This window comes from Salvia miltiorrhiza, chromosome 8, assembly GCF_028751815.1.
Source record: "Salvia miltiorrhiza cultivar Shanhuang (shh) chromosome 8, IMPLAD_Smil_shh, whole genome shotgun sequence".
NCBI classification, from domain to species: Eukaryota; Viridiplantae; Streptophyta; class Magnoliopsida; order Lamiales; family Lamiaceae; genus Salvia; species Salvia miltiorrhiza.
In genome coordinates, this window is record NC_080394.1 from 38,881,131 (window position 1) to 38,895,867 (window position 14,737).

Genomic DNA, 14,737 nt, shown 5'->3' on the forward strand with positions numbered 1-14,737 from the left:
TTCAGTTTTGATGATTTTTATACTATACTGCATATTGATTATTTTTTCATGATCAAATTTGATGACATTTAAAAAATAACTATTCAATATAAAAAAGTAAAAAGAAAAAAAATAATTAAAATTTTGGTGGAAGAAGAGAGAGAAAAAACTCCTCTTTTATATATTATATAGATTTTACCTATAATAGTTTTATATGCTTTATTTCAATTACGTGCTAGCTAATGAGAAAGAGTGTCAGACCCAAAATATTGATTAGAGTGTTTAGGTTTAATTTCTTGTTAATTGTGTGCAACACGAGTGAACGCCCTGTTTAGCCTTCCTTGAGAGTACGACTTGGGTTAGCTTATTTCACTGCAATTGACCTCGTACGATTGCGAGTCAATTCAATATGTGTTTTGAGTTGAGTCAGCCACCTCTCTTTCCCCACCGCGATTCACCGCGCCGGCACCCTCCGCGATCTGTCGTGATTCTTCCTACACAACCATGGTAAGTATTAATTTAGTTTCCTAATTTAATTCCTACACAGCCATTGTAAATATAGAATGATTATAGTTAACTTTAGAAAGAATTTTTTTTGGAAAGAAGTTTAATAATGGAAACTTAAAACCTAGATTTTTAGCTATAAATTTCTTAGTTAATAATGATTTACGCCGCATTGTATTTTTTCAACCAACACAAGGTACTTTTCTTCATCTTTGTTGTGTTTCTTCTTCTTTATTCATTGCTTCATTTTTGTTTCTTAGCAAACCTTTTGTTGTGTAATTATATACTGCTTCGTATTTGAATAAAATTTGTTTCAGTGCTGATTGTGTCCGTTATTTTTTCGTTGGTTATACTTTGATTTAGTATTAGGGTAAATTTGTAGTTGTTGTTTATTGCCTTTTTTGTCGTTTCATTTGGTTAAATTTGCAGATCTGAAGTGTAATTGATAATATTTCAATTTTCGGTGCATACACCAGACATTAATATGTTCCTCGAGTTCGTCTATTTTATGGAGTTTTATTGAAATTAAATTTAATTGAAGACTCATGATTGGATGTAGCCTTCATTTGACTTCCTTAAACTTGATATTTTTCATAATCAGCATTAGATAGTTTCATAACTTTTAAAATTTCGTGCTTGGTTACATAAGATGCCACCAAATTGACTTATATAAAATTGAAGCAATAGCTGTAGATAACAACTCATTCCTTCAATTTTCTTTCTTTGGTGATAATTTGATCAAATTTCGGGTGAGTTATTGGCTCCACAATTGCAAGAAATCTGTTTTCAAATTTTGCATATTATGTGTTTGACAAAATGTTTGAGAGAACCCTGCGAATTTTTCTTTACATTCTTGAGATTGTCTCTTACTGATTCTTTTCTTCTTCTTTTTGTTGCAGGGATTAAAGTAGAAGCTTGAGATTAGAGCTGAGATCAGAGCTGCTGCAGAACTTTGATTTTCCTTCGACTTCTTTTCTTGAAAGAAATCTGGTGAGGTATGTTTTTGGCATTTATAAGAGCTTTGCCTCTGTAGTCTGCACATCACTTGCTCGATGAATTGTTTTGTCTATAGGTTCCTTGACTTCCATTTCAATCTTAAGAAAGTAGTGAAAGAGCACGATTTTTATTTTCTCTATCAATTTTCTAATATCAATATGAGCATAAAAGATTCACTTTGTGATGTGGGATTGGTGGAAATATTCTAATTTTGTCAGAAATGTTCCAGTTCTGTTAAGTGCAGCAATAAGTCCTCCTGTAATGTCCATCATTGGTATCGCTGTGTTATAAAAACTCTCATTACTCCTTGCCTTATACAACTATTGTAAGAATGCTCAATTAGCTTCCTTTGTGATCTTTTCCAGTCTCTATTTATTTTTTTACACTTCTTTAATTCTTACATGTATCTTTTTGCTTATCATGCATTTAATATCTTTGCAGAGCTCAAATATGTTTCCCAAAGCAACTGTTGCATGAGAAAGTGACAACCAATAGGTTCTTTATTTTTTTTTTTATTTTTTGACAAGAGTGCAATGTTTTTAATTTGCCAAATATTTTATTTTTTCTACTATATTATTCCATCATTTAATATGTGTAGTATTTATATATATTCTTTATTAAGTTTGAGCATTTATACATATTCTTAATTACACATTACACACACACTTATATATAAATATATATTTGTATGTATATATTTTGGGGTGAGGGATGGAGGGGGGGTGGGATGGTGTGGGGGCATATTATAACCTGTGTTACTCGGACACGGCATTTTGGGCCAAGGTATCCGTGTCGACACTTAGTAGGACACTGGATACTTGTCCGACTCGTGATTTTCATTTTGGACACGATATTTTTAGCCTAAGGTTTCTTGCTGTGTTTTAACAGCCACAATTTGCACTTTTAGCCGCTACTTTTGACTCTTTGACTTCACTAATTTAATTAAAATAACAACTGCTATGGTAACAGCCGCAATATTCAGCCACAATCTTTAACAACCACCAATTAGGAGTTTTAAATTTATAAGACTTTTCATTTTCTACTATTAATTTTATGATTTAAAATTTACTACTATCAATTTGGAGTTACTAACTTACTACAGTGGACAACCGCAAAACTTTTCAATTTCGAGAGTTACAAACTTAGAATCATTATTTCAAATTTAATTTATATATTTATTAATTTTTAACTTGTCACTAATCCTCACTTGTATATATATATATACTTTTCGAAATCATATTTTGTTCACTATCTTTTGTGTTCTTAATTTGCCTACTGTTATAATCTTTCTCTCACTATTTCACCACCTATACAAAATATGACAACTCGTCCTACAAAAAATAGAGGGTTCGATGAAACACCAATGTGGAACCATGTTGAAGTTCTATCAACAATCGGGGGAGGGGGAAATAGGGTGTAGAGATGCAAGTATTGTAATAAAATCGTGATGAGCTCATATTCAAAAGTCAGGGCACATTTGCTGAAAATTTCAAACCAAGGCGTTCAAGGCTGCAAGTCAATATCGGAAGAAATTCATCGCCAACTCAAAGCTCAAAATGACGAGGCGGAGTTGAGAAAAAAAATGTAGCTTCGAGTGCAAAACAAAAAGAAGATTACATTTCTCTTCCACAAGGTTCAGATTAAGTTCAACCAAAGAAGATAAATGGGCCATTGGAGATGTCATTCAATGTAGTAGAGTGATAAGAGGCTGACAAAGAATGTGCAATGATGTTCTACACCGGTATGTTATAATTTAATCTTGCACGAAATCCTTATTTTCAAAGATTTTCTCAAAGCTTAGCCAATGAAAATTTATGTGGATATGATCCTCCTACTTATGAAAGACTTCGAACCACTTTACTAGCTCAATCAAGAGCACATGTTGATGTTCTACTCCAACCAATTAGAGATAGTTGGAATAAAAAAGGTTCATCAATATGTTCAGATGGTTGGCAAGATAGTCAATCCAAATATTTGGTGAACATCATGATAGCCGCGGCCGCGGGTCCTCTATTTTTTAAAGCAGTTGATGCTAGTGAGGTCCTCACCAAAGATGTTGATTATTTGACTAATCTTTTTATTGATATAATTGAAGAAATTGGTAAAACAAGAGTTGTGCAGATTGTAACTGATAATGCATCTAATTATAAAGCAGCGGGTGCAATCATTGAAAAGAAATATCCACACACATTTTTTAGACGCTTTGTGTTGTTCATTGCTTAAATTTGGTGCTCAAGTCCATATGTGAACCTAGTGAGAGATCATCTCACTATGCTGAATGTCGGTGGATATCAACATTGGTGTATCAGGTGAATGAAATTAACACTTTCATTCTTAATCATGGTCTATCTAACATAATTTTCCATCGCCATGCAGATATGAGACTTTTGAAAGTAGCCGAAATAAGGTTTGGTTCCAAAATAGTGATGGCTACAAGGCTAAAAAGGGTGAAAGATGCTGATGCACGTAGAAGCGTGAAATATATTTTATAATGATAAATATACGAACTCCGTTGATAACCACTGTATACTAGAATACATACAATAAGGGTTAATCTGTTAATTCACTCATGAATACTGGAAGAACACTGCGAGAAGGGAACAATCACACCCTCTACATTTTAACTCTCAATTCGACTCCCATAAAATATAAATAAAACCCTAAACATCTAAAAGGAAACAAAATAACTTGACCAACAAGACAAATCAATAATTAAAGATATAATATATTATACGATTCTATCTTCATCATTACTGATGCAGGGAGAAGCGTGAAATATATTTGATACTGATAAATTTACGAACTCCGTTGATAACCACTGTATACCGAAATACGTACAATAAGGGTTAATCCATTGATTCACTCATAAATACCGGAAGAACACCGCGAGAAGGGAACAATCTCAACTTCTATATTTTAACTCTCAATTCGACTCCCATAAAACATAAATAAAACTCATATTTATAATAAAACCCTAAACATCTAAAAGGAAACAAACTAACTTGACCAACAAGACAAATCAATAATTAAAGATATGATATATTATACGATTCTATCTTCATCATTCTCTCCATCCTTGAAACGATTCGTCCTCATTAATAAAGATATCTCACCCTCTATATTTTGATAATGATAAATATACGAACTCCGTTGATAACCACTGTATACTGGAATACGTACAATAAGGGTTAATTCGTTGATTCACTCATGAATACTGGAAGAACACCGCGAGAAGGAAACAATCCCACCCTCTACATTTTAACTCTTAATTCGACTCCGATAAAATATAAATAAAATTCTTAATTATAATAAAACCCTAAACATCTAAAAGGAAACAAAATAACTTGACTAACAAGACAAATCAATAATTAAAGATATAATATATTATAAAGAGTGGATTTTGAAAATACCCACTTTCCTTTAGTAAAAATAAATTTTACCCACTAATATAAAAACTTAAAAAAAATACCCATATTTACCATTTTATCCTTGCATATAAAATTTTTACAAATACCCACGAATTCACAACCAGTGAATTCACAACTGAATAACAAGTATTGGTTGTGAATTCAAGTTTTAAAGTTTGAATTCACAATTATAAATAGTGTTAGTTGTGAATTCGCGTGAATTCACAACCCACACTATTTCAAGTTGTGAATTCACAACCGATAAAACTTGAATTCACAACCAACATTTTTTCAAGTTGTGAATTCACAACCAATAAAACTTCAATTCACAATCAACACTTTTTCAATTGTGAATTCACAACCAATGCCGATAATTCAGTTGTGAATTCATAAACTTGGTTGTGAATTCAAGAACATTTGTACAAAATTGCGTGATTTTCATCAATTTCTTCAATCTGTGATCCAATATACTTACTATTCAATCAAAGTAAAGCTTATGCAGAAAATTTATTACATTTCCTTTCTTGAAACGAAATACATCGCTTGTAAACATCGAAAATCCCCAAAATAAGAAAAATTTAAAAAAGCCCGAAGTTCATCTCAAATTGGGGCACGATTTCTCCAAATCAAGAAACTAAATCAAAAACCAAATCAGGAAACTAAATTAGGCCAGGCTCCCTTCACGCCGACCTTCGCGGACTTCGCGCGGTCGTTGTACGCCACCTCCGGCTCGTAGCGGTCGGCGCTAGGAGGAAGTAGACGGCGGCGCGGCAGAAGGCGAAGTCTCTGGTGCTTCTCCAGACTGCGTGGGCGCTGCAGATCCAGGACGGCGGCGTGGTGAAGGACGGGGCGGCGCGGCCGAGGCCAGGCTCCGCTAGACGCGATCGGAAGCAGAAATCGAGAGAAATCGAGAGAGAGAGAGAGAAATCGGCGCTGAGGCGGCGGCATGGTGAAGGACGGAGTTGGTGGTGGCCGTGTTGAGGCGGCGGCGTGGTGAAGAGCATGCGGCGGCGCCGCTTGGAAGAGAAAGATCGAGAGAAAGAGAGAGAAGAGAGAGGGCATGTATAGAGAGAGAGAGGAGAGAGCGGGTAGAGAGAGAGAGAGAGAAATGAGAGAATCAAAGGAAATTAGGGTTTGCCCATTTATATAGAAGGGTAATTTAGTCCTTTAACACAAAAAGTGGGTATTTTTTTTATGTTTTTATTTGAGTGGGTAAAATTTATTTTTACTATATAAAAGTGGCTACTCTTATATATTAACACTATTATGAATTCTATCTTCATCATTCTGCATCAGATGCCCTTGAAAAAACTGTGATGGACCCTGATTGGAAGAAATTCAAGGTGAATGAGAGGACTCCAATTGAGCTTAAAGTTCCAGAGGTAAAAGATCTGTTGGTTAGTGATACATGGTGGGATCAAGTTGATTACTTTCTTAAATTTACGAAACCTATGATGAATTTCTTAAAGGATTCTGATACCGATTCTTTTGTGTTGCTTTTAGTATATGATATGTGGAACACCATGATTGAAGATGTGTAAAAAATTATTTTGAGCATGAAGGTCTAGATTTACTCACTGGTCAATCGAATTTCTATGATGCAATTCACCATGTTATTGAATCTAGATGGAATAAGAGTAACACACCTCTGCATTGTATGGCACGCTCATTAGTTCCTAAGTACTACACTGATGAATGGCTTCAAGGTGGACGAAACAACACTCGAAGGGTTGCTCCTAATGAGGATGGGGAGGTTTCAACAAATAGAAACAAATGTTTGCAAAGACTCTTTCTCGTTTCAGATGATGCTAAGGAAAGTCTTTCTGGAATATGGTACATTTTCTGGTTCTTTAGGGAGCTTTACCGAGCCTCATGTCATTGCTGCAATGAAATATGAAGAACCATTGTCGTGGTAGGCCAACTATGGTTCATCAACTCCACTGCTGCAAAGTTTAGCTTTCAAGCTTCTTTCACAACTAGCTTCTTCTTCTTCTTGTTGCGAGAGGAATTGGAGTATATTTGGCTCCATTCAATCTGTTAAAAGAAACAGGCTTAAATCTAAGAGATTGGAGGATCTAGTTTTTGTTCACAACAACTTAAGATTATTGTCTAGGAAGATGAAAGAGTATATAGAAGGAACTTCCAAGTTTTGGGATGTTGGAGGAGACAATATTGATGGTGACAATATATTGGAGATCACCGATCTTTCCTTGAATGAGCCAGAGATTGAAGCTGTTGCATTTGATCTTTAATTTTGTTTTGTTTTTAATTTAAGACTTGTTATTTTGATGTTTGGACTTTAAAATTATGATATATATATATATATATATATATATATATATATATTTCTATTTGTCGTATCCCTGTACACGTGTCCAAAGTTAGGACGGTGTCCCCGTATCTAAACTTTTCAAAAATTAAGTATCGAACACTCGGCTCCGCACCCGAGTCCGATACCCGTACCCGTGTCAGGGTAACTTAGATTATAACTGTTGGGAACTTAATGGAATATCCTAATCCTTGTTTTGATGATACCAAAATCCATAGGCTTTGTTTGTAATAGTCTAGAAACTGTTCGAACTCAAGTGTTAGAGTTCTTTTCTAGTTTAGTTGCTGTTCTGAAGACTGAAGAACGAAGGACTAAAGACTGAAGTTGCCGACTGAAGTATCAGTCTTGAACTGATTACTTAATGTGTGCCACGTGGAATCAGCGGACTGATACTAAAGTCAAGTATCAGTTAAACATTCTTCCTCGGACTGAACCTCCAACGTTCAAAGGAAGCCACATACTCCAGAAGTACAGCCGCATTAAATGCAGAGATCTTAGGATCGTCCTTTCTCTGCAGAGGTCTTTCCTATTTGGTGACTACTTTATCAGAGACGTCGCATCTCCTGCTCTTCAACATAGCCGTTCTCACCAAACAAGGAACCTCGAAGATTGAAGCCTCAACTCAAGTTCAAATTACTCTCTAACGGAAGAAATCTTGAAGACCTTCTCCGCCAACAGATCTATTCAAGACTTCTCCTATAAGTAGCGCTTGAGGATCACTTCAATCTTCACCGATTCAACAACATAAGCTGAAGCTCTGCCAAAATTGCTTCTCAGCCAAAGCTCAAACTCCCCAAAGCTTGAATCGAAGAAGAGAATCCCAAAGCCAAAAATCAGTCACTGCTGATTACATAAATTGTCTTAGACCTTAGGTAAACCTTGTATATCCAAAGCCTAGGTCAAACTAACTCCAAAGAACTTGCTCTTTGAAGTTTAGTTGGCAAGATTTCAAACCTCCCTTCGACCGATAGAATCGAGTGTTTGAGTTGCAAAGGAGTTCAGGAAGGTACACTGACTCCGTGAGATCCTAGTGCCAGTTCGTGCTAGGAGTGAGAAATCCAACAAGGTGTGTTGGTATTGAAGATTGGAACTTCAGTTATTTTGGTTGTGTGCACCCGCGAGCACACGGTTCGGTTTGCTGTGCACTCGTAAGCACAAGCATCGGTTTGCAGTGCACCCATAAGCACTTGTAGAGTGAAGTTGTTGGTCTGATCAACCGACCGTGGATGTAGGAAGTATTTTCTGAACCACGTAAAAATCTCTGTGTTATTTACAGCTTTCAGTATTTCATTTGTTACTTGTGCTATTCCTTACATAAACTGAAAACTGATTAATAGCAAAGAGAAACTTAAGACTAACTACGTGTGGTGAAGCTCAACATTCAAACCTAAGTCTAAACAAGCCAGAAAAGGAGATCGAATTAACCTGAGTCACAATGTCAGAGTAAACTTGCTTGAAACTTGCAGATAAAAAGCTTAGAGTAAATTTGCGTGTGTATTATAATGAGTTACAAGGAGTATTTATAGGATTACATTAGGGCGAAGGGTAAAAGGGTCTTTACAGGTCATTCACGCGCTCCACATACGGTGTACGTGAATGATTCTCTATCTTCTAACAAACTTTCCTAACTACTTTGCAGCTTTACGTTGAACACGTGGTCTTTTCAAGCTTTCAACGTTGATTGCTTCCATTCTTTTCCTGCGCTAACTCCACTGGGACGATCTTTTGTCTGCGCTGACTTTACCGGGTCGAGCTTTTGTCCGTGCTGACCTTAATCGGGATGGGACTTCGTCTGCGCTGCTCTTTATATAGGGTGTACTTGGGCCCTTCATGTGTGTTGTCTCTTCTAGTCTGCGCTGACTTCTGTCTGCGCCGTTATATTGCTTTGACGATTGTATGACGCGACTCCGTTCCTCCAGGCCAAGTGTGCCTAGAGTCTGGGTCAATCCCTTTCTTAGTCCGCGCAGACTTGGGTTTGCGCCGCTAGGTTGATATTTCTGGAGTAGGGTGGCTGATGAGATCCTTACTCCTCATCAGCTACTCCCCCCTACGATAAGAGAGTTTTGAATTTTCGTAGTTGTACTAGGTTTCTGGCACGTTCTCATCAGCGCAGGGTTTTCCTTGTCTATGACGTTTCCTCATTTAATGCCTGACACCTTCACTGTTCCCCGTACGTGTCCTTTCATAGCCCCTGATTCAATCTGAGCCCTCCATTCCCAACCGCCGTTTTGTGATGTAATCTGGGCCCTTCGTTTTCTGGGCCTATGTTAGCCCTAATGATTTCCCCCTCTTCCGACCTTTTAAATTCTCGTCTCTTATAAATACTTGTCGTCCTCCTCTTCCTTTCTTCTTCTTTTTCCCTTACGTTATCTGGTGCTTCATCTTTTCTTCAATCTTCTCCTCTTTCTCGCCGGTCGTCCCCTTCTTCTTCCTGCCCTCCCTGCCGCTAGGTCTGACCAGGTACCCGCTCTTTCCCTCCTCTATTTTTTTCGTAGTATGCTCTTTTTCCCAGTGATCTTTTATTATTTCCCCTTTCCGTTTCGTACTACCTTCGTCTTTCGAAATTCCGTATCATCCATGGCCGCCGTAGGGTCTGAACTTCCCCAATCCACTTTGCCTGCTCGGTCCCTGAAGGCGATAAGGGATACTCTTCGTATCGATATCGGCGATCCGGACTACAAAATCCGGATTCAAAATCCGGCTGACCCCACTTCCGATATGCCTGATGCTCGCAGAGGCATTAATCCCGATGTCATTCCGGTCTGGCTGCATCAAATCGATGCAAGGTTGTGAATCCCTCCCTCCCCCTTTTTGATCGAGTTATGTAATCTGTATGGTATTCTTTTTTTCCAACTTTTTCCTTCCTCTATCCGTTGAGCCCATTTATTGCACATAGTCTGCGCCGCTAATAATTATCCTTACAGCGCCGCCCTATTCCATTAGACCCACATTTTAAAACGGACCGGGTCCCATTACAATTTCACTTCCAAGGCTGGGGGCTACATGGCCTTTATGAACAAACTGACCTCTTTAGATAAGGATTTTCATGACAAATACTTTTTTGTCTAAACCCGACACGGCACTTGGCCAGACATCATCGGCGCTGACGCTCAGATTCAGTGGCATCGTAATAAACATCTCTCTCCCTCAAGTTCTGCACGTGTTACTGATATTGAAGACATCCTTCTAAAACATTTGGCTGAAGCTCGAGATAAAAATGTTTTGATGGTGAAAGAACTAGTGACTAGGCCTTCTGTCTTGGCCGGCGCAGGCTTATTCTCCCGCTATCCTTTGTCCCGTGCGGGTATTGATTGTGTTGTTGCTGTTTAATATTAGTATTTATTCTGTTCTGCATTCGTATCCGCTTCTCTTAACTTATTTGATGTTCGCGTTGTTTCTTAAGATATATTTCTGACGTGTTTTTCATGTTGGTTAATCTATGCCAGGTATGGATTCATGGAAAACGCCAGCGCACGGTGTCATCGCCAGCTTTAACTTTACTCAAATAGGAGCTGGCCAATCGGTCCCAGCTGTGCAGACCGTTGGCAGCGCCACTCAGGCCATCGCAGAGGGGTCTTCGGCCTCTCGTCGTCTCCAGCCTAGTCCTTTTCAACTTCGTGATGAGGAACTGGATGATGAAGGTACAGAAGAAAGCAATCCCCTGATTCAGAGGAAACGAAGGGGTGATCCGACGAAGCAACAACCCCAGCAAAAGAAGAAAAAGAGGGTCACGAGGCCGACGGTGCAGCCGAAAACCATGCAACTGATCTCAGAGGATGTTGACTCTGCTGCTCGGTTGCTTGCTTCTCCTCCTCATCCTCTCGGTGGCGAGACGACCTCTGGGGTGGGCATCGCCCCTCGTGCCCTTGGAGATCTGACTGGCGAAGAGTGTCGGTCTCAAATGATCGCCCAGATCGCTCCGGCTGACCTCCAAGTTCGGGAGTCCTTGAGCCGCCAGCAAATGGCAGATGACCTTGTGCTGACGATTGAGACGGTGAACTGTTGTTATTTGTTTTATTTGCGATGATGTTTTTTTTTAGATGGATGTTCCCTCAGTTCCTTTTCTATATTATCTGCGCAGGCTAGGGTTGAGTGTCTGGCTCTTGCTCGAAGTCTCCTCCGTGCAGAGGGCGAGGTTCAGGCCAAAGATAAGGAGTTCTTAGCGGCGCTAGCTCGGTGTACTCACGCCGAAGAAGAATCTTGCCGTTTGCGAGAGGAGAATGAGAGGTTGAAGGCTGAGAGATTGTCCGTAGACACGGAGTTGGCCCGAGTTTGGGGAGAGTTGGCACGTGTAAACCAGGAGAAAGGGAAAGAGCTCGCGGCAGTTACTCAAGATTGCTCAGAGAAGTTGGCTGCTCTCAAGAAAGAGATCGTGGCCAAGGAGAACCTTGCCTTCCAGCGTGGCACCCAGCAATATCGGCTGCGCTACTTTCTTTCTTCAGAGGGTCACGCATTCCTGCGCATCATGCTACTAGAGACCATTACTGCATTCGTTCGTACCCCCGAGTTACTGAATGCTGCAGCTCCGGCGCTGCAATGGCTTGTCAAAGAGTCAACCCAGATCACCCTTAACTTGATCCAAGCTTCCCCTGAGCAAAGGGCCCTGTGTGAGAACGAGGCGGTGCTGAATGCCATCGACTCGGGTACTCTTGGAGGAATTTTGGGTATCAATGTTGACTCACGACCAACTCCCGAATGGTGGTTCCCTGTCATAGACAAGGCTATTAGCATGTTTGTGACGGGCCGCGGCGCTGACCTTTCTGTTGAGCCTTTTATTAGGACGCCTTATCTGGATGAGATTCGTTCTCGTATTCGATCAGTTCGGGGTAACTACCCGGGTGGTGGGGTGTTCTATGAGCCAGCTCTCGTAGTCGTAACGGCACCGACATCTCCAGCGCATGAGTCAGCGCAGCGTGAACCCTCCTGTGGGGATGGCAGCGGTGATACGGATGAGGAGATGCAGATGGAGAATCCCCCGACTCCGACCCCCAATCCTTAGATTCTGAAACGTTTCTGTTTTTGATTTGAAAACTTTGTATATTCGTACTGAAATTTTCATTAACAACAATTGGTGTAACTTGTTTGACTCTCGTATGAATCTTTCCCTTTTGATATCTTCCCCTTTTTGGTAGCTATTCATTATTTCGTATTGTGTTTTCGCAAACGTCGTGTGTTACTTATAAGCTCTCTGTTGCCATTGTGAAATGATATTTCTCGAATCGGATTACTCTTCAAATGATAACTAGGGCCGTAGTCTTGATTGATGCCCTGCACCCCTATGTTCGTTAGAATATTTGGACCCGTGGTTTAACCATGGAAATTTCGGCTGATTACTTGGGCAAGGTGTTCATCTGCGTAGACTTGGTACCTCGGTCTGCGCAGCCTGGGGACCCGGATCATCGTCTTTTAGTCTTTGCAATTAGTGCCTCAGTCGCTACTATTGGTACCTTTATAATGCAGTTAATGCCTTCGACTCTGCAATTCACGCCTTGTATTGTGCAGTTAATGCCTTGAACTTGTGCAATTTATGCCTTGAGCTTGTGCAATTTATGCCTTGAACTTGTGCAGTTTATGCCTTAAACTTATGCAGTTTATGCCTTGAACTTGTGCAATTGATGTCTTGAACTTGTGCAATTATGCCTTGAACTTATGCAGTTTATGCCTTGAACTTATGCAATTGATGCCTTCGTCGTGCAATTTATGCCTTGAATTGTGCAATTAATGCCCTTGTCGTGCAATTTATGCCTTGAATTGTGCAATTAATGCCCTCGTCGTTCAATTTATGCCTTGAATTGTGCAATTAATGCCCTCGTCATGCAATTTATGCCTTGAATTGTGCAATTAATGCCCTCGTTGTGCAATTTATGCCTTGAATTGTGCAATTAATGCCCTCGTCGTGTAATTTATGCCTTGAATTTGTCTGCGCCGTCCTCATGACCCGTGTTGCAAATTATGCTGAAGAAGAAGAAAAATATAAGAAGCAAGTTCTCCCTAAAACCATAGATCTTTATTGATGATGACCATGGCCCAAGACCTCATTAAAACCCCTGTGGGGAAAAAGAGTATCTGGTCTGCACAACGACCGCACATATCTGAGATTTATACATAGAATTTCTTGAGATGATTGATATTCCACGGCCTCGTAAGAGATCTCCCTTCCTGATCGGATAAGTGATAGGCTCCGCCTCTTAAGACTTCAGTGATAATATAAGGTCCCTTCCAATTAGCTTCAAATTTCCCGGTGGCCTTTAGAGCATCCGCGCGCTTGAGTACTAGGTCGCCTTTTTGGAGTCGGCGCTGTTTGACCTTCCTGTCGTATTCTGCTTTAATAATACTCTTGTACTTGGCTGCCTTGACTTGGGCTTCTTCTCTCTTTAAGTCTATGAGGTCCAGCTCGAGTCTGCGCAGTTCTTCGTTCTGTACTGGATCATATGTACAAATTCGATGTGACTCTAACCTTACTTCTGCTGGTATGACCGCATTTGAACCATAAACTAAGGTGAACGGAGCTTCTCCTGTAGCTGTTTTTGGGCTGGTGCGCAGTGCCCACAGAACCGTGTCCAATTCTTCTGCCCATCGTCCTCTGCTTCTTTCCAATCTTTTCTTGATGCCTTCGCAGATAGTGCGATTAGCTAGTTCTACTTGACTATTGGCTTGGGGATGAGCCACTGAGACGAATCTTTGCTCGATGTCCATTCTTGAACAAAAATCTTTGATTTTTTGGCTAGTGAACTGGGCTCCGTTGTCTGATATTAGAACTCTGGGCACCCCATATCTACAACAGATGTTTTTCCAGATGAACTTTTCGATGGTGGCCTCATCCACCCTTGTTACAGCCTCTGCTTCCACCCATTTCAAAAAATAGTCCACTGCCACTATCATGAAACACTTTCCTCTCGGTGCCGTTGGCAATTTGCCCACGATATCAATTCCCCATTTGTCAAAGGGATGTGCCGAGTACATTATCCCCATTTTCTCCCCTGGGATGTTGATTCTTGGCGCATGTCTCTGGCAAGATCCACATTTCTTTACATATGCCTTGGTGTCCTTATCGATGTCGGGCCAATAGAATCCCGCTCTGATTATTTTTCTGGTCAGGTCTTTATATCCCGCGTGGTTCCCGCAACAACCCTGATGAATTTCTCTTAGAGCAAACTCTGCCTCTTCCGATGATAAACATTTGAGGAACGGATGTGTGAAAGATCTTTTATAAAGCTGGTCGCTGATCAAGCAAAAATTCTCATATTTAGCGTACTTTGCAATGTCTCCCTCCATTCTTTCCCCTGTTCGTAAAAAATGAATAATTGGGGTTCGCCAATCGTTCCCCACTTCGACTGTGCAGACCTGGGCTTCTGAACTCTTCTTTGGCTCAAACAGTAGTGTGACTTCATTGTTCCATGATTGCTCGAGGACACTGGCCATCCTCGCCAGAAGATCAGCTTTTCGATTTTTCCTCTCGGGGTACTTGTACTATCTCCAATTCTTTAAATTTTTTCTTGATTTGCTGCATCTGATCATAATA

At 40.0% G+C, this 14,737-nt stretch overlaps 1 protein-coding gene across 12 annotated transcripts in view; it reads left to right on the forward strand.

Annotated features, from left to right (window-relative positions):
- The first annotated feature begins 305 nt into the window (after window positions 1-305).
- LOC130996698 (uncharacterized) overlaps window positions 306-14,737 on the forward strand; it is an 83,077-nt gene continuing 68,645 nt past the window's right edge. Inside the window, exons 1-4 of one of the 12 annotated variants that reach the window (XM_057921998.1) lie at window positions 306-486; window positions 1,383-1,478; window positions 10,662-11,209; window positions 11,297-12,312. In XM_057921998.1, coding sequence (XP_057777981.1) covers window positions 10,664-11,209; window positions 11,297-12,214 — 1,464 coding nt within the window. In that variant the 5' untranslated portion in view covers window positions 306-486; window positions 1,383-1,478; window positions 10,662-10,663 and the 3' untranslated portion in view covers window positions 12,215-12,312. The other 11 variants (XM_057921996.1, XR_009092741.1, XM_057921995.1 and 8 more) reach the window with 11 other exon arrangements.